General features: G+C 52.2%; 2 protein-coding genes across 8 annotated transcripts in view; one reads left to right on the top strand and one right to left on the bottom strand.

Moving 5' to 3' along the window:
• Nucleotides 1–17: 17 nt before the first annotated feature.
• On the bottom strand, nucleotides 18–24,438 carry SLC11A2 (solute carrier family 11 (proton-coupled divalent metal ion transporter), member 2). Of its 7 annotated transcripts, none has more exons than XR_774402.1 (20): nucleotides 24,324–24,438; nucleotides 23,586–23,758; nucleotides 22,804–22,886; nucleotides 16,060–16,134; nucleotides 14,634–14,773; nucleotides 13,767–13,892; nucleotides 13,273–13,392; nucleotides 12,067–12,173; nucleotides 11,311–11,381; nucleotides 11,160–11,227; nucleotides 10,595–10,750; nucleotides 10,002–10,160; nucleotides 9,591–9,677; nucleotides 8,955–9,074; nucleotides 8,580–8,729; nucleotides 8,174–8,247; nucleotides 7,862–8,015; nucleotides 6,225–6,278; nucleotides 843–1,852; nucleotides 18–552 (listed from the first exon to the last, which is right to left on the bottom strand). XR_774402.1 is itself a non-coding variant. In XM_010568521.1 (19 exons), the coding sequence occupies exons 3-19, from the start codon at nucleotides 22,850–22,852 to the stop codon at nucleotides 1,775–1,777; spliced, it is 1,788 nt and encodes a 595-aa protein (XP_010566823.1). In that variant the 5' UTR covers nucleotides 22,853–22,886; nucleotides 23,586–23,758; nucleotides 24,324–24,438; the 3' UTR covers nucleotides 18–1,774. The 7 variants fall into 7 exon arrangements, 4 of the variants coding, with proteins under 4 accessions (XP_010566823.1, XP_010566824.1, XP_010566826.1 ...); XR_774403.1 differs by having other exon boundaries at nucleotides 18–1,344; nucleotides 1,505–1,852; XR_774404.1 differs by having other exon boundaries at nucleotides 1,505–1,852.
• Nucleotides 24,439–24,760: 322 nt separating this feature from the next.
• The window catches only part of LETMD1 (LETM1 domain containing 1), a 6,844-nt gene continuing 6,577 nt past the window's right edge, over nucleotides 24,761–25,027 (top strand). The window contains exon 1 of the mRNA XM_010568540.1: nucleotides 24,761–24,891. Coding sequence (XP_010566842.1) covers nucleotides 24,761–24,891 — 131 coding nt within the window. The remainder of the gene's footprint in view (nucleotides 24,892–25,027) is intronic.

The following is a 25,027-nucleotide window of genomic DNA, read 5'->3' as shown; positions in this document are numbered from 1 at the left end:
CCCCCGGCCCGAGGGGAGAAGGGTGGGAATAGGGGCGAGCTGGGACCCCCAGCACCCCCCCACCCCACCCGGCACGGACAGAGGGACGTCCCCAGGGGGTCCCTCCTGGGGGAGGAGGGGATGGGCACCCCGACCCCCCCAAAACGGTGGCGCCCTGGAAGTAGGGCAGCGGTCGGTCACGATGTGAATCAAGCCCTGGCTTAGTTAAGCCCCGCTTAGTCTCCAGCCGGGGCACCCTCGTTAAAGGACGCTAACGGAATTAAAGTTTTCCTTTCATCTCAAAGCGAATTCCCCCAAAGCAGCCACCAAAAACAAATCCCGTGGATGGAATTTCCCCGAAATCCGGGACCAGATCCCGGCATCTCCGAGCATCCGCGGGGTATTTAGCACTTACCCGCAGCGTCTATCGGGTATTTACTTACCTTAAACACAGCAGCCATGCTACCAACAGTGCCAACAGTGCAATTTGAGCACAGAAAAATTGGGAAAATAATGAATTCCTCCAGGAAAAGGGAGCGGGAACATCAGTTTATTTCTAAAACGGGCTGAAAGCTGAACAGAAAAGGTTAAATCGAATCTTTTCCCGGAAAAGTCTGGCCCCTCTGTCGCATTCTTCACGAGCTGCAGTGTAGTCGGTGCCAAGTACATAGAAACAAAAAGGCTTAATTGGGAAAAGGTTTAATTAAACCAGAAGATTTAATTAAAGGAAAGGCAAGGTACGACATCTAAACCCACCCTCCATCTGGGGCTCAAAACAAATCAACCAAAATAAGAAGGAGAGGAGGAGGATGAGGAGGAGTGGGGGAGAGATAAGAAGCGCGTCGCTGGTGGAGCCTGCTGACCTTAAACTCAGCTTGAGGATCCATTTTGGGCTCTGGCAGCACCAGAAACTTCTTGAAATGCCAGGAAAACAGCTCCGTCCTGCATGTGCAAACTCTTTCTGGCTTTTACCGGGCAAAAGGCTGGTGCGGGATGGAGCCTGGCCAGCAAATTCGGCTTTTTAATTGAAATTCTGATAATAGCAGCTTTGCTGCTGCCTGCGCAGAGGGAGGAACCGGCTCCGGGCTGGGAAGAACACCGGTGGGAAGGAGAAGCAGCCGCTGTCTCGGAGCGGGAGATCTTCACATGGAGGAGGTTGGATACAGCCAGGTTTTCTGGCAAAACCGTCTGTAATTCCCTGGCGGATGCGGAGAGGGATGGGGGGATTGCCCCGGTGGTCACGAAACCCAGGTTTCTCGGTGGCATCTCACCGTGGTTTCTCTCGTTCCCCCTAATCTGAGCGCAGCCCCTCGATAAAAACACTTGTAATGAAATGCTGCCCCTGCTTGGTTTTCCAAGCCTGGACTTTTCCCAAATTAAGAAAAAAAAAAAAGGATTAGCGTCACACCAGATCTACCAACCAGACAGGAGAAATTTGACTCAAAATCAGGAAGATGTCAATGAATCCTTTCCCAGATCAGCTATTTGGGGGGGAAAAAAAAGGGGGGAATAACTGTTGAGGTACCTAAAAGCCCCCAAGATCGGCAACGTTGTGGTTCAGAGCTGGGATCTCCCCCCGTGGCCAATGTGAGGCGCCAGCTCTGCCGTTCTTCTCGCCGCTGACGGGATGGTCCGATCCCGTTGTCCTCCCCAGAAGAAATTCTGGGCTCCGCTCACAACCCCCAACCGTGTGCCTGGTTCTGTGCTAAACTCGAGTGACGGAGGAGACTTTTCTGCGGCACAAGAAGGGTTTCCGTTAAAACCGGTTCTATCCTTTTGACCGCGGCAGCTGGAATCATCTGGTGACAAGTGTGTCCGCGTCGACGTTGTTGAGGAGGAAGAGTTCAGGGCGAGCGGCGAATCCCAAGTGGCGCTGGAAGAGGTGAAGGACAAGAGTTAGAGCTGGAAAAAGCTCGAGTTGAGCAGGGTTTAACGAAGCCCCAGCTGGGCAGGGTTTACCAAAGCCTGGGTTGAGCAGGGTTTAACAAAGCCTGGGTTGAGCTCCCCGACCCCGGCTTGCTCACCGGCACTTTTCCACCCGCAGAATCCAAAGCTTTGGGGTTTCCTGGCTTCTAGCCGCAGGTTGTCCAGCCAAAGCAGCGTCAAAGCAACTTTTGCACGTGACAGTAAAATAAAACAGTATTTGGGCTCTTCTGAAATTTGCTGAGGGGGTTAACAGTGCTTGTTAATTGCAGGCGCTTAATTAATCTGCAGGAGCATCATGGGCATCACCGAGGCCGCCTGCAGCTGATTGCGAAGGGAAGGTGCCGCCGCGCTCGGACGAAGCCGAGGAGGCCGTTTTGCTGCCACGCCGTGCTGACTCGCTTACAGCATCGGCTTGTGCCATGCCTTCGTTAATTAGGGGTTATTAAGCAGACAGAACATGACATGGCGCAAATATTACTTCTCTTTATTGGTAAATTGATCCACTGTAAGGGATCTACCCACGGTGATGCTCTAGAAGAGCTGTTCTCTTCTGCAGAGCATCCCCTCCGTTAGTTTAAATTAATTCCCTTCTCAATTTGAATTAAATTATGGGTGCAGATGAGCCTTAAGTAGCATTAGCTGATTCCCCACATTGGTTAATGAAAAGAACATGTTGCGGGGTGGTTGTCTGCCTCCTCCCAGAGGCGAATGTGACCAGAGAACTTCCCTTGGCCGCTGTAAATCAAGGCAGCGGGTGCAAGGGTTTAACAGAGCGAGACTTACCACGAGCGTTCCTTACCGGATAGAAACAAAACCCAAAGGACTTTCCTTCTCCCCGAGCATCCCGGCAGGCTTACAAATTCATAAAATAAGAATAAAATACCCCAAGAGAGAGACACAAGGCACTTGCAGCACCCGGCTCCTTCCCAGGGGAGCGGGAAGCTCGCCGGGGTGGGAAGGGAAGAGCGCAGCTCTCGGGGCAACACCGATTTCCAGCCTCCGGATCAGGAGCCGGTGATGGAGGCGGGAGGGGGGGATGCAGCGAGGCGGCAACTTCTGCCACTGCCAGCACCTTCCCGGCAGATTTTTAGATCACAAGAGACAATTGGCTCATCCCTCTGACCTCCCGTGTTACGAACCCCCCGGGTTAGGCTAGCTTATCTCTGTTTTAAATAAACAGGTCTGTACCTACACTCGGGCTTAGCTGCAGCTAAAGGAAAGGCTCTGGCAAGTATAAAAACCAGTAAGATTTTTTTTTTTCAGCGCAGCTGATAGTTTGGCCAAGGAGCAGACAGGAGGAGTGCACCGCCGGGGGCAGAAAAGCCGATACAGTAAGAGCAGGGCAGGATGCATGCGCTGTGTCCTGGATCCCACCAAGGAAATCCCAGCAGGGAAAGAACCGCACAGCTCATGGCAACCTGATCCTGATCCTTCACTCTCTTGGTGGAGGCCACGGTCACAGCGGACCTGCTGCGTGCTCACAGGGAAGCCAGGAGCAAATACAAGAGAGGCTGGTGGGTCTGGATCCCGCTGGGATGGGGAACGTGCCGGCACGGCACCACACACCCCACCGGGAGCTCGTGCTGCCAGCGTGGTCTGCGGGCATCGGAGCCGTTGGGGTTCTCCTTTATAGCCAGGTATCGCTAGTGATTCAGAGCAAAGCCCCCCCCAAAAAAGACCCAAGAAGCCAAGTTGAAAAAGTATCTGTCTTTTAATCGAAAAGGTAGTTTGTACAAACTGCTTCAAAGGCAGATACGGGGGGAAAAAAAAACAAAACCCAAATTAGTTTCATGAGGAGCAGAAGCTGAAAATGAGAACTCGATCCGGTGGCTCCGGTGCAGAGCTACCGTGTTAAAGTTATTATTTTAGCAGAGCAGCCAGGAGAATCTCCACTGACACCTTACAAATCAAAAATCCCAAATACAGGAAAATCAGAGAGATGGATACAGTGGGATTACAGAGCCCGTTGGCTGAGGACGGCTGGCCACAAACACGCCTCCAGTCCAACAACCCCCACCAATTCCCACTTACAACGCACATGCTAGCTTTCTGTTGCTGGAATTTTTGAACTAATAATTTGAAAATTAGAAATATGTTGTGTTTTAATGCTTGCTCCGTTCAAGGGGGACAGCAAGCAAAGTTCAGCTGGCTTGGTAAAGGGTAGGAATAATGTAAACGATCCTGCCCGTAATTAAAATGGAGTTTTCATGCCATGCTTTGAGTTTTGTCACCTGCGTCTAAGAAACTTGTCACTGGCATCATGAAATTCCCCAAAAGCTCAGGCGGCAACAGCTAAAACACTACTGAGAGCTCAAAAGGTGAGTGTGCTGCCCCTGACCGTGCCGTTCACCTCCTGCTCGCCGTCAGAAGAGCTCCAGGCGAGCGAACAGCACGGCACGCCTGGGGTTTGTTCATACAAGAAAAGTTAAAACCAAACCAAGCCCCAAACCACGCCGCCTGCAGATCGTCTCTCTCTGAGACTTTGAATGCCGCAGGGCTTTTATTTCAGAAAGCAATTCCCTGCTTGGGACTAGAGGGCACACGAGAAACGCCAAGGAAGGCAATGAATATCCTGAGAAAGCCTCCTTAACGATGAGGGCTGGAGCCCAAATCGCTAACCACCCCGCGCGGGGCAGTCCTGACCAAACTCTACAAAAAGAAACCACTGCATGGGCAGGGCAAAAGGCGTTTGCTGCTCCGGTGGGGGAAGGCTGGCAAGTGCCAGCAGCAGCAGGAGCAGAGCCCGGCAGAACCCAAGCCGGCACCAGCAGAGCCCGGTGCTGAGCCCTCGCTGCAGGCGCTGCATCGGCCAGGGCTCGGCTTCGAGTCAGTGGAGGTATCTATGAGCAGAGGTTGTTTGCGACACACCAAACCACCCGCACTCGGTCTTTTGAGATCCACAAAAGCATTTCAGTACCTAAAAGCCCTTTGTGGAGCTTTGCCTTGCCCGTGCCAGCCAGCCACAGCCTCCACATGGTCAGGGAAGAGAAACCTCGCTAAATAAACCTCTGGTTTACAGCTCCTGACACCCGATTTTCATGACCAAGATGTCTAAAACCACCCTGCCACACGGGATGCAACCTCAAAATTAATTGGGGAGAAACGACAGACTGCCTTTCCTAACCGCAGAAGCAAAATGTACCGTTCTCTTTATCATAATTTGCTACATCGGATTTAGGTCTGCCTTACAGGTGAAGGCGTCTCCTGAGAAGGTAACTGAAACTCATTCAATGCTAACGAGAAGGGCAACAAGAAAGGTTTTGTAGTGAATTTAACACAGGGCCAAGCAGGATGGGCAAATAAAAACCTGAAGTTGTGTTACAGTGATGACCCCCCTGGGGAAGGCTACTGGCGTCCTCTGCAATGTGACATTTTGAGCCATAAAACAAGGATTTTTGAGAACTACAAAGAGTGTTTCCATTAATCACATACATAGGGAATAAACTCACAAACCCATAAATAACCATAAACATTACAGCTCGTTTCCTTTGCTGACCACCAAAATCACATGCCAGGCAAGTTAAAAAAAACCAAACCAATAGTAATGCTGAGGTTTCTTGTCCTTTATGTCACTCCGCCCTCGGGGAAGCTGTGCATCGCGTTCAGCCCCACTCTGAATTAGACGGATTTTCAAGTGAAAAACAAATCCAGTCAGATTGTGAATGGCAGCTGCAATCTGACCGCAGAGGTAGACTCTGGGCGTAGTGTCACTGTGTCGCCTAGTGTCAGCAGCAGGACAATCCTTCAAACATCACCCAAAAGGTGCATTTTGAATTTCCTAGCTTATTTTTCTAGATTCTCCCATTCAGTGCAGAAGCAGTAATTACCTGGAGCTTCAGTGTTTCTGCTACATGGATTAAAATGCTAAGGGACAAGGGATTCTGCCAGTTTTAATGCCAAAAATATAAAGAGGCCGGAGGCAAAGGTTAGCCGGGAAGAGAAGTCAGCCTGCAGCACGGCGTGCTTCCCCCTGCGCTACAAAATGTGTTAGTGTCAGGAAAACAGGCAGCTCCTTGTATTGCACAACCGACATAACACTCCTTCTTACAAGCATGATTAGAGGTGCTCAGCAAAGAAAACATCCAACTTTTGAGTATTTCAGCAGCAACACATTTCCCAATATGTACATCTGATTGTTTTTTTTGTTTGTTTTTACACGCATATTCCCTGTGCAAACTGCACATACGTTTGTATATGTTCACACAGTAAACCATAGAAACGCACTGGCTCTGATGGCTACTTGCTGTGTACAGACACTGTGTCTACTTAGTGGAGTGAGAAGGTGACTCTTCCGTGAGCAGTGTCCTGGTGACGCTTACCGTTTTCCCGCAGGCCAGGAAGGAGACTCCCAGAGCGATCAGACACAGCCACCCCTGCAATTAAAGAAGGTGCCGGTGATCAGAAACACTGTGGAATGTTACAGAGGCTGCGGGCTCTGCTCGTTTAAGCATTATCGTGTGCTCGACAGTAAATAAATCATCATTTGAAGTAATGCAGGGGTGGGTTGGAAGTAAAGAAGCGCTGACGGGCACCACTGATGGATTGGACCACTTGGTGGATAAGGAACTGGCCGGATGGTGGCACTCAGAGTTGTGGTCAATGGCTTGATGTCTGGGTGGGGACCGGTGACGAGTGGGCTCTGTACTGGGACCAGTATTATTGAACAGCTTTGCTGGGGACACAGACACTGGGATCGAGTGCACCCTCAGCAAGTTTGCGGACGACACTGAGCTGAGGTGGGGGTTGATACTCTAGAGGGAAGGGAACTACCCAGAGGGACTGTGATGGGCTGGAGCGGGGATCTCACGTGAACCTCATGAAGTTCAACAAGGCCAAGTGCAAGGTCCTGCAGCCAGGTTGGGGCAACCCCAAACACAGACACAGGCTGGGGGATGAGTGGGATTGAGAGCAGCCCTGTGGAGAAGGACCTGGGGGCATGAAAAACTGAATATGGCCTGGCAACGTGCACTGGCATCCCAGAAAGCCAGCCGTCTCCTGGGCTGCATCACCAGCAGCGTGGCCAGCAGGTCAAGGGAGAGGATTCTGCCCCTCTGCTCCGCTCTGGTGAGATTGGAGTACTGAGTTCAGCCCTGGGGCTCCCAACATAAGAAGGACATGGAGCTGTTGGAGCGGGTCCAGAGGAGGGCCACAAAGATGACCAGAGGGCTGGAACACCTCTCCTGTGAGGACAGGCTGAGAAAGTTGGGGTTGTCCAGCCTGAAGAAGAGAAGGCTCCGGAGAGACCTTATAGCAGCCCCCCAGTACCTAATGGGTGCCTACAGGGAAGCTGGAGAGGGACTTTTTACAAGGGCATGTAGCGACAGGACAAGGGGTAATGGCTTTAAACTGAAAGAGGGTAGATTTAGATTAGCTATAAGGAAGAAATGTTTTATGATGAGGGTGGTGAGGCACTGGAACGGGTTGCCCAAAGAGGTTGTGGCTGCCCCATCCCTGGAAGCATTCAAGGCCAGGTTGGATGGGGCTTGGAGCAACCTGGTCTAGTGGAAGGTGTCCCTGCCCATGGCAGGGGGGTTGGAACTAGATGATCTTTAAAGTCCCTTCCAACCCAAACCATTCTAGGATTCTCTGATCATTCTATGATTTTACACCTCTGGCAATATACAGACACGTACAGAGGAACTGTGCGTTATTCCAAAGTCTCTGCCAACCTTTCACCTGCTGTGACATTAAATCGAGGCCTTTTTGGGAACTGCAAACAGATGAATTGCTAAAGAGATGGTTGAAAAAGCAGGGTAAAGGCCATGTGGGTTAGTAGGCGCAGCACAGAATAGATTCCCAAGCAAATCTGGCCACAAAAGCCTCAACTTCCCCATCTGTTCTGACCCTGTGGCCCACTTTAATGCCTGTAAAATGTGATGATATTAATATAATGGTGAGAAAATAAATCTATCGGCTTATCCTTCCTACAGGGAGTCTCAGCTTGAACCAGACTTACCAAATACATCACAAAGGACAGGTAGATCACGCTGAGAATCGCAGCCCCGATGTACAAAGCCACGTGGTTCAGGGACATGACGTAGGCCACCACAAAGTACATGTTAATGCTGCAGATCAGGAGGATCAGAATGCCACCAGCGATCTTCCAGAACCTGCAAGCAAAATCAGAGCAAAACGGGGTGAGGCGGAGGGGCCGCTCTTGCGTTTGGAGGAGATGCTCTAGGCCACGAGGTGAGGAGAGACACAAAATGTGTGCCTGAGGTGAGCAACACGCCACCTCCTGCTTGGAGGCAATTCCTTTCATACTTACAGTCCATTGGCAAAATCGTTCATGACACTGGGCAGGCTGGTGAATGTCAGGATGGGGATCAAAGCAAACGGAAGCTGGAATAAGCAAGAAAATACAGAAGAATAAAGAGTGGAAGTTGTTCTGATTATCTCAGCATGGACAAACATCCAAGCCTTGCTCATAGCTGACAGCATTTCCCCAAAGCTATTGTAAAGTGAGTCAAAGGGACTTCCCCTGGCTGGAAGAAGGAAGTAATTTCAGACCCTGGCTGATCCTCTCCACCTCCCCACAGCAGATCGACATCTCCTGACAGTAACTTGCTCTGCTCAGCAGCTCCTGCAAACCCTTAGGCACCAGAAGCTGAAATATTTAGTGCTACATGTTTTTCTCCGAGACCTGACCCCCCAAACCAGGCACTGCTGCTCACCTGGAGGCTCATAAGAACATTTAAGAAGTCGTTCATGCCAGTCAGGTGTTCGACGTCCTGAAAGATGGCGACGAAGAGGGTGGGGGTGATGGCGATAGAGCGGGTCAGCAGCACCCGGGCAAAACGGGACCACCGCAGGTTCAGGAAGCCCTGCAGAAAAAAACAGAGCAGCTGCTGGGTGAAAACAGTAAGGAGACTTCAAGTGCAGCAGGAAGAGGGGGGCTCAGGGCAGGATTAAAAGCTGATTTGGTTGAAAGGCACATCAGGGAGTTTTTACGGAGCTTCCAACAAGAGCTGTGTGTCCGAGGAAGGGGAATCATCAATATGAGCTTTAAAGGCTCGGGAGTAGAGAGAATGGGGATGAAGGCTAATTACCTCCATGACGAACTGCCCAGAGTACGTCCCTGTCATTGTTGAGCTCTGGCCGGCAGCGAGGATCCCGATTGCCCAGATATAGAGAGCAGCAGGGCCAAAGTAACAGCCCAGAACGACACCCTGGAACAGAGATTTGCAGCCTCACGTCAGTTCAGTCTCACATCTGAGAGTGGGAACAAGAAAGAGCAGACGAATTCCCTTGTGACCAGATTAATCACGGCCGTGGAGTTGAAAGAGAAGGAATAATCCATTTGTAGAAGCAGGAAAAGCGTTCCCCACGTCAGCAGTGGACAAGGCAATACCTCACAGGCTGCACTGCAGTTTTAACAAAGCAGATTCAGGATGGATGCAAGGAAAAACTTTGTCATGGCCAAGCTAATAAAAGAGGGGAACAGATAGCCGAGGAGTTTCTGGGGTCAGGTTAGGTGCAGCACAATTAGCAAAGGGATAGATAATTTTGCTTGGCCAAAGGGCTGGGCTCAAGGATCCCCAGGGGTCTCCTCCAGCTCTGTTTTGGCGATTCTTTTACAGGTCCCGGCCTTCAACACTCCCTGTTTACCCAAAAGAAGCAGCCACTACCAGACAAGGACACTAGGCTGCTGGAGATGAGGCCATCCCACCCTGTGGGTCACTCACCCCTTTGTAGATATCCACTTCCAGTGTCTCGTTGTTGTTTGGGAAGAGCGAGGAGTGTGGGCTGCTGGCGTTCATGCAGACGCCGTTCTGCAACGACAGAAAGGGGCAGAAGGTTGGGTTCACTCAGCGAGAGAGAAGCGAGGATGAGAGGAAAAGGCTGCATGTGGGGAGCAGTGGGTGCTGGAGGTCCCAAGCTGCTGGGTGCCTCTTCATGCAGGTTTAAACGGAAATAATCAGCACCCCTGTTCTTCCCCCCCTCCCTTTACGCACAGAATATATGGGCTCTGCTCGATAAGCACTGATAAGGCTCGGAGCTGCCCCTCTGCCCACACGGTCCCCGTTACTGCTCCAACAGCCCCACGGTTTGGTGTCAGCCAGTCCGCGAGGAGCCAAGTCCCAGCCCCGACTCACCACATCTGCATTTGTCTTTTCAAAGAAAGCCTCAGCGAAGACGGTCACAACAAAAATGTTAATGATGAAGGAGACAAAGAGAGCGATGCAGGACTCGATGAAGAAATACTTATTAGCTTCTTGTACTTCCCTCTTGTTTGCACGGTTCACTTGCCGGGACTGAAAAGGGGATGGTGACAACAGCAGGCTTGAGAAACAGGAATTCACTATTATATTACTTGTATCTGTAATTATACCGTATTAGACAGTGAGACATGGGTCACTGGCTGTGAAGAGAACATGCCGGAGGGAAGAAAAAGCAAACCCCAACATTTGCAGAACAAGCAATGGCTGGTTTTGCCAGCGTGGCAGTGCTAGCCACAAGATGCAGACTTCTGGTCCCACATCCACATGTAAAGGACACGTGTGCCAAAGCTCTTGCAGCTTTCCCTGTTCCAGGAGCCCAACCAGCCTCCTTCAGGGCATTTGCTGTGTCCCCACCAAAGTAAATGCTTAAAGCAGACTCCCTGAGGCTGTGACTCCTCAAGTGTTTCAGGCCTCCCAACGTGCCATCCCCGTATGTGCTTTCTACATTAATCAGCACAGCCACTTACCTTGACCAAGGCAGAGTGCAAATACATGTTGTGCGGCATGATAACAGCACCCACAATTCCCACGGCTTGCTCTAGCTGGGTCGTGCCGCAGTTCTGGCAGTACGGGATAAACAGCCCCTTTAGCAGCTTCTCCTGGCTGGGCTTTACTGTGATATACTGGGCACAGAGACAAAAGAAATAGGGGTATTTGTAGCGTGACACGTGTTGCACAGCTGCCTAGGCTGCCCACTTGAAGATACTCGAAAGCAAAAATGTGGCTGCTTTGGTAAAAAACCAAAACCACAACGTGGCAAACATCTGCTGTTTAAAACTGCGGATGCTGCGCTGAACAGCATGTGCCGGTCTCCACATCGGAGAGGCAGCGTTCAATACAGCCTGCTCTGCATGCCAGGGTATGAGCCAGATGACGGTCACATCGAAAACAGAGCCAACTTCAAATGTCCTTAATTTTAAGTGTCTGCCCCTGTGTTTTGGTGCTGTTTGGGCACAGGAGCAGTGGTGGGGGGAGAGGGAACGTGTCACCAAACAGCGTCGATGGAAACGCAGAGAGAGATGGTGAATATACCTCATATCCAAAAGTTAGAGCCATGATGGTAATCAGAAACCCAAAGAATGCTTCTAGTTTTCGCAAGCCTGTGAGAAGAGAAAGGACCATCAGCAAATTGAGAAAAGCTGAATCTCAGTTTTAGTTTCTAGAATTCAGGAGGAAAAATTACCGTATTTGTCCAGGAAGAGAAACACGAACGTGTCGGCAATGGTGATGAGCACGCCACCCCACAGCGGGATCCTGTGAGAGATGGGCACGAGCAGACATCAGCTTACAAAACACTTTGACCTTGTCTGCCAGCCACAACAATACTTCAGAGTCCAAAATCTCTTTTTGTTTAGGGCACTTGTTTGGGGATGGAACCACATTGTCCAAGGGTTTGTTTGCAGTCTGACAAGACATTTGGCTGCACGGGGCAAGGGACCGTAGGTTTGTTTTCTGCACAAATAGCTCAGATAAGAGCTCTCTCCCTGAATCTCAAGAGCAAATCCCATGTCCACACTAAGAATGACAGGAGTGAGCGAGACTTTTAATAGCTACTTGGTACAAAAATTGTGGCTTCCTGTTACATTTGCACTTCCAACCTTCCTGGCTGAAGAGGACATCTTTCTGGCAGTGCTTTATTAGGAATATAAAATCTGCCAGGAAAGCTGCAGCCCAATTTTGGTGCGTTTCAGTTATAGCTAAAATAAAAGCCAGAACCTGCAGTTCTCCTTATAGCCGAAAAAAAGAAACGGGCACCAAAGGCTGAGTCATCCAAGAGAGCTAGCTCAGCTAGCTCAGATGAATCACCCTCTACAAAGAACTTATTTTGGAATATTTATAGGAAATAAGTTTGTCTTTTTTGGCACACACAGTGTCACTTTCCTAATCCTAGAGGGAAGCACTCATTTCCTGCTGCCTTCTGATGACAAACCCAACTTACTTCCCCACAGACAGGAGGTTAATAGCAATCGCTGAGCCAATGACTTCTTGCATATCGGATCCAATGATAGCAAGTTCAACCATCAGCCACAGGATAATCCGAGGCACCTAGAGGTAAAGAAATACCCAACGCCATTAAAAAGAGGGAAAATGTCTTCTCCCTTGAATTTCCTAGATGAGCACGGGGTTGTGGTAATCACGCATTCAGGGACAGTCTCCTTTCCCTGGCCATGGTGTGGAAAACATGTTGCTGCTCTATGGCTGGTCCAGAGCAGAAATCCAGGTTACCTGTGGCAATCCCTGGAGGAGGTTCCCGGGTAACTTACATAATCTAAATTACTCGCCTCAATACATTTTGCTCATTGCAAGAGTGAAACTGGATGTTTCTGCCTACGGAGGTGCTGGAAATGAGCATCAGAAGATATTTCACATGGTCAGACCAATGACAAAGTCTCAGGTGTCGTATGAGAAACATCAGACTGCACAGAGTTGGGGACATCACCGAATTCCCCACAGCCCTTTCCCGAAGGACAGCCTCACTCATCTTCAGCTGAATGAGATGCAGAGCCCCTTCTTACACAAGCCATGATGATTTCTCAAGCAGGGAAATGTAACAGCCATGGAATGGTCTTGCTCTGAAGGGCCATTTCTCTCCTCATGATTCCTTGAGCTTAAGTGGCAAGTATTTCAGCTTTGTGAGGAAGCAGTCCAAAGAGAAAAGCTGAAATCCTGGATTTTATTCCTGACTCTGTCTGCAATTCACTGGCAAATGCCAGGACATTCACCCCACCTCCCTCCTTGTGCTTTCCTTTTCCCAAGATGAGGAGGACACCGACGGGACCTGAAGCATCCCTCATCTGCTCTCTTAACAGCCCGGGTTCTCAGCGAGCCCTTTGTTCATGCTCCACTAGGGCTACAATTAAAATCTTCCTCTAAATCTGCCTTTCTTCCAACTGTGAGCCAAACCAGAACAAATCAACTTAATCCCCCAGCTTCTTGGACAGTAAAGCAAGACACAATGATGAAAATATATTTTGGCAACCGGAACGCTTTCTCCTGAGGAGGATTTGGCACTTAACGGGTAGCAGTGACACTTCACGAGTCCCGTGAGACCTGCTGGCCCCAGCTGAGAGGAACACACTGACCCAGGCCCACAGGACTATCCGAAGAGCTTCTCCGTACCACCGAGGACCAGGAGGTCACCCACCTTCTGGTACTGCCGGTTGCACACTTCGGCGAGGTGCAGCCCCGTCACCACCCCCAGCCTCGCGGCCAGCCGCTGCAGGAGCAATCCGATGATTGTTGCCAGCATCAGGACCCAGAGCAGCTGAGGGAGACACGAAGGCAGGAGTGGGTGCGCTGGGACAGCCAGAAAGGACGGCCGCAAACACGGTCCTGGGTCCCCTATGACGGCTGTGCCCCACATGCACCTTTAGGAAACACAGGCCTTTGAAAACACACATTATTAATGGCATTTGGAGGCTTTTCTATGTGCCTGGAGCTGGCACGGGAAGGATCCAAATGCATATAAAGCCAGGAGTCACTGCCGAAGAGGGTGTATGAGAGCCCCACTCTCCCCTTCTCTGGGGTGTTTTCAGCTCAGCAGCAACAACAGCATTATCAGTACTCCTGCCCTCAAATGCGGATGGGTACACCGGTTGCACAACTTACAGCGCTTAATCTGTAGGTTTCTGCACTGACCTTAAATCCTGCGACAGCCCCAGACTGTAAATCCGACTCGATGTTGCCCGGATCCAGGTAGGCAATGCTCATCAGAAAGCCTGGCCCCGTGAAAGCCCAGAGCTTGCGGAAACTGAAGCACGAGTGCTGTTAAGAGGAGAGAGGATCGAGATATCAGAAGTCAGCCCTGCAGTGGAGCCCTCTCCTAACACAGGAGATGCGTCGTCCCCACAAACCATCCCAGCTATCAGGCATAAAAAATGGTAAGAGACAGCCAGGGTTTGATTTTCATTTCCTTGCTGCCACAACAGAAAGCAGCGCTGGTAAGTTGAGCCCATTCTTCAATCCCATCCTAAACTCTCCAGCAATCTCTGGTCCTCATCTAAAGAGTTTAGGACCAGACTCTGGGACAGCCAAGGACACACTCTTGGGTGGGAGATGAATCCTCCTGTGTCTGCAGTGGAAAATGCTGCCTCATTGCTTAATCAAATGCAAAGAGGGCACCTATACCCCTCAGCAAAGGGGACAATACTGTTACAAAGGCGAAGCATTCTTGCTGCCTTTCCTTGATAAGGGAACAAAGAACTGAGTTCCCCTCCCCTGGGACTACAAACAAGACATTGCTCTGCTCTTTAGCAGGTCTTGCTGCTCCAAGCTTTGCAGCAGACAAATCCTGAGTGATGAATCAATAACTCCCCAGCAAGCACAGGAGATTCTGTACCCTCTTCTCTCCCAGATCTCCATCCCGCAGCCTGGCTACCCTTCCCAGTCTAGGCAAGAAGGGGAACCAGCACCCGGGGGAGCGACTCACTCAGGTACCAAGCACTTGCAAATTTTTCCAATTGGATTTTCCTGTCAGCGAGTGGAGGAGCACCCAGCTGCACTCACCGTTTCATCTTCGGGAATCGGGATCTTGTTGTCAAAGTAGGTGGTAAAAGGCTCCTCCGAGGAGGTGTCCGGCGGCTGCAGCGGGTTCCTGCTGCTGGAAATCGTGCTGATGACCTCCCCGTGCTCCCCAGAGGCATCCTCTGCAGGGGTGAAAGAGAAGCAGAAAAGGAAGGAAGAGTGAGTGAGGGTCCCTGGAAACACAGAAAAACTGGGCAGGAGTCTGGCAGGACCCACAGGCAGAGCAAAATGAGCATCTCCGCCCTCACAGTTAATGCTAATTAGGTTATTAAGAAATAAATGAAAATAACATATACTGCTGTAAACCCACTCTAGGAGACCACACTGCTCAAACTCTCCGTCTCCCACATGGTGAGAGAAGACTGGCTAGCTGGCAGTTTATTTATTCAGATTAATTTAAAAAAAGCCGTCACGGGGCACTGTGTGATGTAATGGCAGCCCCACAGTATTACTATAATGATTAACTGGGAGTGAACAAGCCAGATCCAAAAGAAAACTGTGGCTATTTTTGTACCATTACAGAGAGCATTTCCCCAAACTCTCATGGCTGAACAGACCGTCTGTGAGGAGTTTAGTCCTGGAAGGACCCTGCTGTCCTGCGGAATCCTGTTCCTATCCAGGGAACACACAATGCAGCACTTGTTTGGAAGCAAGTGACAGTCAGGAGGCTGCCTGACAATTTTTCCTTCTCCTAAAGCATGAGAAGCAGGCGGGAGAGCCAGCCCTGATTAATTTTTTCTAAATTTAACTTGTGAGGAAGATGTGCAGGGTTACTCCAGCAACGAAAAAGCACATTCCCACAGATAATGTGTTAAAGACTTGTAATACCACCCGATTCCTCCCCTGCCCACCTTCAGCAAAAAGTCCCTTCTCCCGAATCGAGCCAATACTCACTCTTGCTCTCCCTACGTGGCATTTTGCTCTAAGAGCTGAAGAGCAGCATGTGTCCCGAGCACCCAGCCTTCGTAAGAGGAGGACTGAAAACAAGCCCAGCTCTTCTACCAAGTTTCCTATTGCATCATCAGAGTAAACTGAAGTTGATTGCTCCTCCTTTTTCCCTGCCTCCCAAATACCTCGCAGGGCTGCCTGCTCTGCCAGCAGACCGGTTTACATAATGGATTTAGAGCTACCTGTGAGCGTGCGTGCAGGAGAGAGATGGGTCTGCACAAGACAGGCTTGTTCATCTCGTTAAGCAAGGCTGAATGAGCCCTGGGAACTGTAAATCTCCCGCTGGGCTCGTCTCAAAAGCCTGATGGTTTGTGTCCACTATGATAATCAAGCGTACCGGGCAGTACATGGTAAAGGGGCACACCAAATCCTTGGGGTGGTTTTTGCAGAACAAAGGAATTAATTAAATGGAAGGTGGATGCATGAGAGCAAATCTGCTGTGCCACAAGGCGAGCCTTACCGTAGGATGCTTTCCTGTCTGTGTCAGAGTTCCCCATGGTGGAATCCTTCCAGTGGTTTAGATTGGCCACGTTGGCTGCATAGGAGAGGGGGAAAAAAACCTGTCAAGAAGGAGAATAAAAACCTACAAGAGAGCCAACTGATCCAACAGCTCCTGGCAGGGACAGATTTACTTCCCCAGCCCTCTTCTAGCTTTGAAGAACCTCGCAGGGCCAGGAGGGGAGTGTTTTGCCTGGGACCTCCTTGGAAACTCCTGTTGCAACAACATGAAGAAAGGGTGAGTGGACCGACCAGGCAAACCAATGCGACAGAAGTATTTGCAAGCTGTCAGGCTTAGGACAGTGCCTGTTGTGAAACTCCAGCTAAGGAAACAAGAGTGGAATTTCCTTTATGTGTAGAAATTACATACCATCCCTCCCCTTCCAGGCACAACTATTACATCTATGCCGCACCCTTTACAGGGCATCTGAAGTTTCTTTTAAGGGCACAATGTAACTCTTTCATCATGGTGTATTTTTAAACCTAACCCACACAAAAAGGAACCAGGATCTGGTACAGGACTTTGGATGAAGCTTGTGTCCTCCAGGCTTTAAAACGTCAACCCCACCAAACCCCTCAAGGACAAGTCAAAGTACCAACAGTATGTACGTTTGGTATGTAAAGCACTTAATCTCCATCAAAGCCCGTTGTATATTAACGGGAGGTTTCCTTATAACAAGGCAATATTGGTTCAGTGAAGACATAAAAGGAAAACATTAGCCAGGAGTTCATTTTAAGTGATTTGAACCAATTTTAGGTTTTCAAATATTAATTTCCCAGTTCCATAACCAGCTCCAAAGGTGGTTTGTAACCAGGTCAGGCATGTGAAAATAATCCAGAGAAGGTTACATCACATAGGGGCAATAGCGTTTCTTGTAGGCAGGGCTACAATTGTTATTTATCTAACTGAATGTACTTAAGATTTTAAAGTGCTGAGTCTAGGGCAACTGGATGAATAAAGCACGCTCCAGGAGCTCTGAACTCTGCATAACTTGCCACTCATGCCCGCCAACAGACCTGCCAAGGCGCAGTGCCTGGGGGAAGGAGTTTGCTTATTCCACTACTTTGCAAATAATCTTGAGTGTTTGCTCTGGACGAGCACATAGGAGAATTCATCTGTGCTGGTGCAGAGCAAGGCACTGAGGTTTCACTAAACCGTAAGATTTCTCATCCCACTTTTTTTGCTGCTCTCCCATGGCTGCACACCAGCCAGCTCTGCCTCTCCAGCAGCACAGTAACCCAGTGCTTAAGTGAGTGGCTTTTCCAGCCTCATCAACAGAAAGTGGCTCTGGTCCAAGAGGCGTTCACCCGGGGACGGGAGGGCTGGTGAGGATGTGGGACTGCCCTGTCGTGGCTCCTTGAGCACGACTTGGAAGGAAGCGGGATGCCAGATGCCACCACCGAGAGCTGTGACACCGCGGTCTTAAACACATCAGGGTCCCGGACAGCCCCTGCCCCTTCCAGGTCTTAACTGCCACCAAATCGCTACCAGCTGTGGGGAGAAACGGTGAGTAAATACCTTCTGCCTCCTTGACTCGCGGAGAGGACAAGTGCCGCCTCTCCAGCCCCTACAGCAACGGTGCCTCTGCCTGAGACTTCTCCTTCCACCAGCTCCCACTTGGATGGGAACAACCTCAAGGCTGAAGCAAAGCTTTTATCTGTCACACACACAATTTTCTTTCTTTACAGGCTCCTTTTTAAAGCACTAAGCCTAAGGGCTTTCATTAAAAAAGCGCTCAAGTTTAGCAATAAGCCATCTTTTCCCCAAAATCTAATTCCTTCAGGAGGAACAGCGCTTACCGTGGCGGCAGCAAGTCCCACGAAACACTCACTTCATTAATAAAGGCAAAGAGGAAGAAGATCACATGGCAAACATTCGTTACAGTGGGAGACTGACCTAAATATCTCCTTGCAAAACACATCCCAGGTTGGGCGGGAGCAAAATTGGTTCCCCTATCTCTGCCGGCAGCTGCCAAGCTCGTGACAGGCTCATTCACGACCCGACGCAGGGAACACTTTCCCACACGTGCTGGGTTGGAAGTGCTGCCTGCAGATCCTTCTCCCCCAGAGCTCCAATAAAAGGAGCCACTGGCTATAGCCACTTGTGAGTATTTTGCAGACTTCCAGCCTAGCCGGGAACCAGAGAGCTGTCAAGATAAAGATGGCGAAAATGCATCCGAGGGATGTTTTTTGCCTGCTCTGTCTCCATGCCTGGGTGCTTTTCTAAAAGAACAGCTCTAGTGACACCCTGCCACTGCTCTCAAAGTGGATGAAATTAGAGGATAAAGAAATTGCAGGATAAAAATGGTTGGGAGTTATTGCTCCTTCTACCCATAACCTCTGTGAAAATCTTCAAGCAATTCCTCAACACCAGGCGTGGGCTCACCAGGCCACGTTCTGCCTCCTGGAGGTAAAACATTCACTGTAACCATTGCTGGGTTTGACTTTATACACCATATTCACACTCAGGCAAGGCAGCTGCCTTCCCAGGAGGAATATTCCTTGGAATAAGGCAAAAAACCAAGAGCAGAATATCATGAGGTTGCTCTAATCAAAAAAGAAAAGACAGTAGTGCTGCTGTCTAGACCTTCAATACCCGTGGAGCAAACAACAGATCATTCTTCCACACACACCCTCCCTTTTCACTGATGAAACAACAAGCCTTGGTCCAACGGGTCTTTTCTTCTTCACAGCCAGAAAGGCAGCAATGCTGACAAGGGGAAAGCCAAAGAGCCAGCGGCTGCCTGCTCATCCTCAACATGGAGACATGGGGGTTTGTTAAACAAGGAGCGCTCTCTTGTCTCACGCTGGGAGCAGTTCCTGTGATTGAGATTTCTGCATCTGATGTCGGGCTTTGAACTTGGCTGGTTCTGGTGAGGCACGCTGTGATCGTTAACTCTTTTAAAGTGGTTTTGGGACTGACGTTTCGTTAGTGCAGCATGTTGTTCACACACAGGCACCTCCATGGGCTGGCCACACTGGGCAGCCCTTTATACGGTCACACCAAAAACCTGACCCCATTCCTTCCATCTCATGTTATACAAGTCGCACAGGGGCAGCCCTGAGCACAACACACCTCCCAAAACCGGAGCAGACAACCTGGTTAACCACTTGCAGTCCCAACAGGGGTAACTCCTTGCCCACACACCCCCTTGCCTGCTTTCCAGATGCCCATGCCGCTCTGCCGGCACCGGCACTGCTGGGTCCCGGCCCTGGAAAACCTTTTCCTCTGCATGGACCTGGAGGAGAGTCACCCCAGGCCAGCAGCGCCATGGGTTTGTCCCCACAGGATTCCTCCTCGTTCTCTTGCCGATGACCAGAGATGATAAAAGCAGGCTGTGACATTGGCTTCGCTCCCACCGCTGAGGTCCCTGCTCAGCTGTGCCGAGGCAGGTTACCTGGCTGACTCTTAAACGTGTCAGACAAGCTCATTCCCTGCTAATTGTTCACCCCATACCACACACTTTAGCTAGGAGATGGCCTGGATGCAGAAGGACACCGAGTCAAGGCATGGTGGGATAAGCCTGCCCTGCTCACCCAAGTGTACTCTCCTAGAAAGACATAGCACGATGTATTTGTTTCTATGGAAGGAGAACAACACCTGGGAAACAACAACCTGGAAGCGAGGAGCAGCTCTCCTTCCCAGCCTGCTCAATCCAAAGGCTCCTGGATTTAGGAGACAGCCCCTGCAGCTCCTCCCCATCATTCTCATCTGCTTTTCCCAATTGTGGAAAGGGGTGGGGGTTGACATGCACCTGAGACTTCAAGTATTTTCACAATAGGTAATAAATCAAACTGATTGAAAAGCTCTATTCTAGCAGCAGCCATGAGGCTTGGGGATTAAAAATGCCCTCAAAAAACATAAGGCAGCACCCGAGATGGTGGAAATTTTGGTTAAGAAGTGCTGTAAAAAGTGGGAAAAAAGAGATGAGCAGTGTGGCTGAGCTGTGGGACCACTGCACAGGGTGGGGTGGTGGGGCTGGGGGTCGTCATATCGCCCCAGATGCTCCAAGCCTTGTCCCACATGGAACACAGAGCTGTTACCTCATCGCTGATCACAGCATCCCGCTCTCCCAACAAACTCCTGTGCTCAAGAGCTTGTTTGACAGTTCCCCCTGCCCGTGTAATGAGCTGTGCTCACTGCAGGAGAGATCATATCCCTTCTCTGAGGAAACCTCCGGCTTGCAGTCATGCGAGGACTTTGGTCAGGGACTGCACCTCCGGAGGGTGAGGCTGAAACCGGGTATGCAAAGCCCTGCCAGGGACACACTGACCTTCGCCGAGCTCGGCCCAGAATCAGACAGCCAGCAGAACCGCACCGGGAGCCATCGTCACCGGCTGCCCTTGTCTTCCCCACCGCAATAACCCGAGGCAGGTGTCGGAGTTTGGACCCCGGGGATGCTCGACTGTGGCTCTGCAGCAAAAACAGGACGCAAAATACATGTCCTGGATCACTCAGCCCAGGCAGGCAGAGCTCCATGGGGTGGCTGCCGAGCGAGCCAAGGCTTTAAAAGCCGTCCTCTCGTTGCACCCCCAAGCCCCACAACGAAGTTCATATATAAACAATGTCGAGCCCTCGGACGCATGAGGGACAAACCTGAGCCAACCCGGTACGGTTTCATCCCAAATCCCAAAGGGAAGGCACTGCGCCGGAGATTAACGTCAGACCCAGCCCGCGGGGAGGAAAGCAGAGGATGAGGCTCGGGGGGATCCAAACCCGGGCCGGCCAAGCTGCCAGTGCACGCCAGCAATCAGCGGTTTCGGCAGGGTGAGCAGCATCTGTCCTCAGAGAGACCCCCGGGGCCAGGGGACACCCCAAGGTCACCAAGCACCTGGGGAGCCTGGGCTCACGGGGGTCCCTGAGCCTCAGCGGTGGGGGGGGGGCAGTGCCTGGGGTGCTGGGGGCCAGCGGGTCCATGGCACCCCCTTGTAAAACTGACCCGCGGATACTGCAGCACACCCAGGGGATCCTCCGGGGATCACCCGAGGGAGGATCCCCCCCTCCAGCACATGCAAGGGACCCCCAAGAGATCAACCGAGGGGGGATCCCACCCAGCATACCCTGGGATCTGTTAGAGATCACTCAAGGGGGAGGACCCCCCCCAGCACACCCAGGGGGTCCCCCAGTGATCACCTGAGGGAGAATTTCCACCCCCCACCCCCAAGCACATACAAGGGACCCCCCAGGGATCTCCTGAGAGAAGGCTCTCCCCCTGCTGCCAGCACACCCAGGCAGGATCTCCCCACCATTCCCCGGTCCCCAGGGTAACCCCTCCCCGCCAGCCCCCATCACTCACCGCCTCAGCCACCCCCAGCCGCTCCTGCTGCCATTGCCTCATGCCACGGCCACGGCCCCACCCCCAGCTCGGCCCCGCTCGGCTCGGCTCGGCTCAGCTTGGCTTCTCCTGGCTTAGCTTAGCCCGCCCTGTGACGTGGATCGGAGCGACCGGGGACAGTGCGGGGGGGACCGAGCCCCGGTACAGGCCCTGGTGTGGGGGGGACACAGACCGACTGCAGCATTCCCCTCCTGGACCCCCGCACAGGCCGGGCCCTGCACCTGCTCCGAGTTTTTTTCCAACAGCAGCTTATTCCACCCCAAAAACGCGGATTCGTCAAGGAGCCAGCAAGCTCCGCCTGGACCTCGCTGACCTCAGCAGCGCTTTTCATGCCAAAGCCCCAAATTCCTAGATTTTTGGCTGCTGGCAAACGGCCGCAGACTTAGTCACGTGTTCATTATTTCCGAATGCAGCTGTATCTCACAAAGAATACTCTGTATTTGGGGGGAGAAGAGTCTTGATTTGTCTTTTGTTTGGTTTTTTGCCTTTTTTTCCAGAGAGAAATGCTGCTCTTTCACAGAATTCCTCTACTCTGCACAGTCCCTTGAAAAGTTGGGATAATTTTTTTTTAAGCAACCCCTTCTCAGAACGAAAACAACAGATTTAGTTGGTGAGACACACCAGAAACCTGCCAGCCCGGGAAGCAGCGCACGGCAGGAGCAGCATGGCATCGCTGCCAGCGGCACACGAGCACTCTGTGTTCTTATCTCCACCATCCTGACCTTTTAATTTCTTGGTAGATCAGCAAGCGTGCTCCTTTGGAACTATGGCCTGACTGTGAACAGACAGGAGAGCGCGCAGGGATCCAGGCTAACGGAGCAGGACACCCCGACCTGCATGGGAGAAGCCACTCATTAAAAATCAGAGCCCTTTGCCGAGCACAGCTGCTGGCAGCGGGGAAAGCAGCTCCTTGCTTTCCCCAAACGCGGAGGTTTTGCAACCCATGTTCCTTATTGTTTAAACACCAAAAAGCATCATGGCACGTTGCTGAAACAACCGAATCCTGGAAAAATCAGAGGAGAAATCTGAGAGGTGGGAGACTCTGCCATTGTGGATTTGACCTTACCTCTGACCTGACAGCGTGGGCATTGGAGAGGGAAATTAAAACCAAACCACAACACCGTTCCTGCATGGGAACGTGAGCACAGCACCCGCACCCTGCCGGCATGCTGCCTGGCCTCGCCAAAAGCACCTACAGGTGCGAGAAAACTCGCAGGAGGTGGTTTGCCAACAGCTTTTGGCCTGAAGCTGGAAAATTTACATTATTGCCCAAATGCCAGGGTATTTTGGGATGAGGGTGATGCCTCCCATCAGCAAGACCACCCCACAGGGATGGCGAGCTCGCCAGGATTGGTGTTTGTGGTACTCACCCAGTTCGCAGCTGGGGGAGCTCTGCTTGAGGGTGTATTTCTTGGGCATGGCGTTCCCACTTCTCTCTCTCTCTCGGCGGTTTCTGGGAGCAGACAGCCCCGTCAACGTTCCTCTCTCTATATAAGGTGTCCCCACCCTTCTCCGCTGGCTCCCCTCCCTCTCTCCTCCGCCCGCAGCACCTACACTGATCTGGTGGTGCAGAGTTCTCTGAGGGGAGCTCAGGAGACAATTCAAAGTCTCCTGAAAATGACCGCATCTGCTTCAACCTTATCGTCTCTTAAATAACTATAAAAAACGCTGAGTTAAAGGGGCTTAATAGGACAGCCGAACACTTTGATGTGGAACCTCGTCCCCATGGCGAGCGGCAGCATCGGGCTCAGGGGGAAAGGTGGGTTACGTGCTGTCTGGGGCACACTATCAACCTAGAAGGCTCAATTAAAAGGCCGCTTGGTCGAGCATCAGACGTACTCTGGTAATTAGCACATGAGCCGGCCTGGACTCTGCTCCACCGGAGCTATTTCACAGATTAGAGCCCAAACTGGCACTTATGGGGCATTTGCCAGCCGCCGGTACGTGCAGCTCTGATAAGACGCGATCCTTTCCCGGCTTGGATCAATACAATGTATTATCAGCGATCCCCGCTGGTCCAAAACCCGCCGAGGCCAAGTGATAACCCTGGGTTTGTTGGGGTTTTTTTTTTTCCCTTCTTTTTTCTGCAAAAGGGCCCCTGGTGCCTTTTTCTGATAAGTAACAGCTGAACACGCAACACTTGAAGACTCACCAGGCAGGAGGGCAAAGACACGGGCGTGTGCGACCGGTACCATGCACTCCTGCTTCCTGGGGCTGCTGGAGGGGACCGGGGGGGCTCGGGGGTCCGGCCAGGGTGAGGAGAGGGGGCTCGACTGGCAAAAGCATCCCCAAGGATTCACAGAAGATGGAGGAGCTGCCAGAGACCTAGAAAGAGGCAACATAGTGCCCGGTTTTAGCAGTGCCTGGGGGGAATGGCATTGGTAGATCTGAGGGGCAGGGGTAGAAGCAGCAGTTGTTTCCCAAAAGGCCTCTGACATGGTTTCTTATGGCTCTGAGAACCAAGAAAACAACCGTGACCCATATCAAACTACCCGAGGGCAGCTGCAGAACTGGTTCGGTCGCTCAGCACACAGGTTGTCTGCAGGAGGGATAGACACACAGAAGCGTCCTGCACAGCTCCGGTGTCTTGACCTGGCTGCAGGCCAGGGAAGCCGAGGCAGAACAGGGGAAGGCACCCGGGGCGGGGACCGTGGGGCTCTGGGGGGGACCCACAGCCCCTCTGCTGCCACACTGTCCCTCGCTGGGGACCTGCAGCGGGGATTTGGCTTCCCCTCCCACGTCTGGGGCAGGGCAGCAGCAGCTGAATGAGAATTACAGCCCCGCCACGGGCAGGGGCTCTCCTCGAGGGGCCCGGGAACGGGTTTAACCCCCGGCTCTGGTGCCAACCACCGGCTGTGGCCGGTAAAAGGGGAGAGGGGACCCAGCTCACCTCGCCTGCATTCACCAACTACGCTAACGTGTAACCACCAAGCGCCGCTGGGAAGCCAAGGGCCCGGGAAGGGGACGGGCAACCCGGGACAAGGCCGCGGCCCGCCCAGGCTCCCCCGGCGCCGCCCCGTGGGCCTTAAAACAGCGCTGGAGAGGGGGAACCTCCCGCGGGGGCCCGAGCTCCGGGGGGGTGCCCGCCCCCCAGCCGATGACGCCGGTAACGGGGACCGGGGGGGGGGGGGCCGCACCCGGTCCAGGCCCCGCTTCGCGCCCCGGCGGCCCCCAAGGCCCACTTCCGCCTGCGGTCACATGACCGGCCGCGCCGTCACTCTGGCGCCAGCCCTCCAGCCAATCAGCGCTCAGCTCTCCGCTCTCACTCTCTTCCCCCCTCCCTCCTGGTGACCTTTGCCCTTTGGCCCCGGGCGGTGACCCGCCAAGATGGCGCTGTCCAGGGTCGGCTGCCGCTGGCCGCTCTGGCGCCTCGGCCCCGGCCCCGGCCCAGGTCCCGCTGCCGGCCTGAGCCGCACCCGGGGGTTGCTGGAGCCGCGTCCCGCCCGGTGGGCGACGAGGTGAGCGGGGACCGATCCGTCCCTCCCCCGCCCCGGTCCCGGTGCCAGCCATCGCCCCCCGGCACCGGCCGTGGCAGCCTCCCCCCCTCTCAGGGCCCCCCGCTCCCTCCATAGCCCCCAACTCCCCCAATACCGC

The sequence above is a fragment of the Haliaeetus leucocephalus genome, unplaced genomic scaffold (assembly GCF_000737465.1).
Source record: "Haliaeetus leucocephalus isolate CR32 unplaced genomic scaffold, Haliaeetus_leucocephalus-4.0 Scaffold246, whole genome shotgun sequence".
NCBI lineage: Eukaryota > Metazoa > Chordata > Aves > Accipitriformes > Accipitridae > Haliaeetus > Haliaeetus leucocephalus.
Note: the sequence above shows the minus strand (reverse complement) of the source record. Positions and strands in the feature narration are given on the sequence as shown.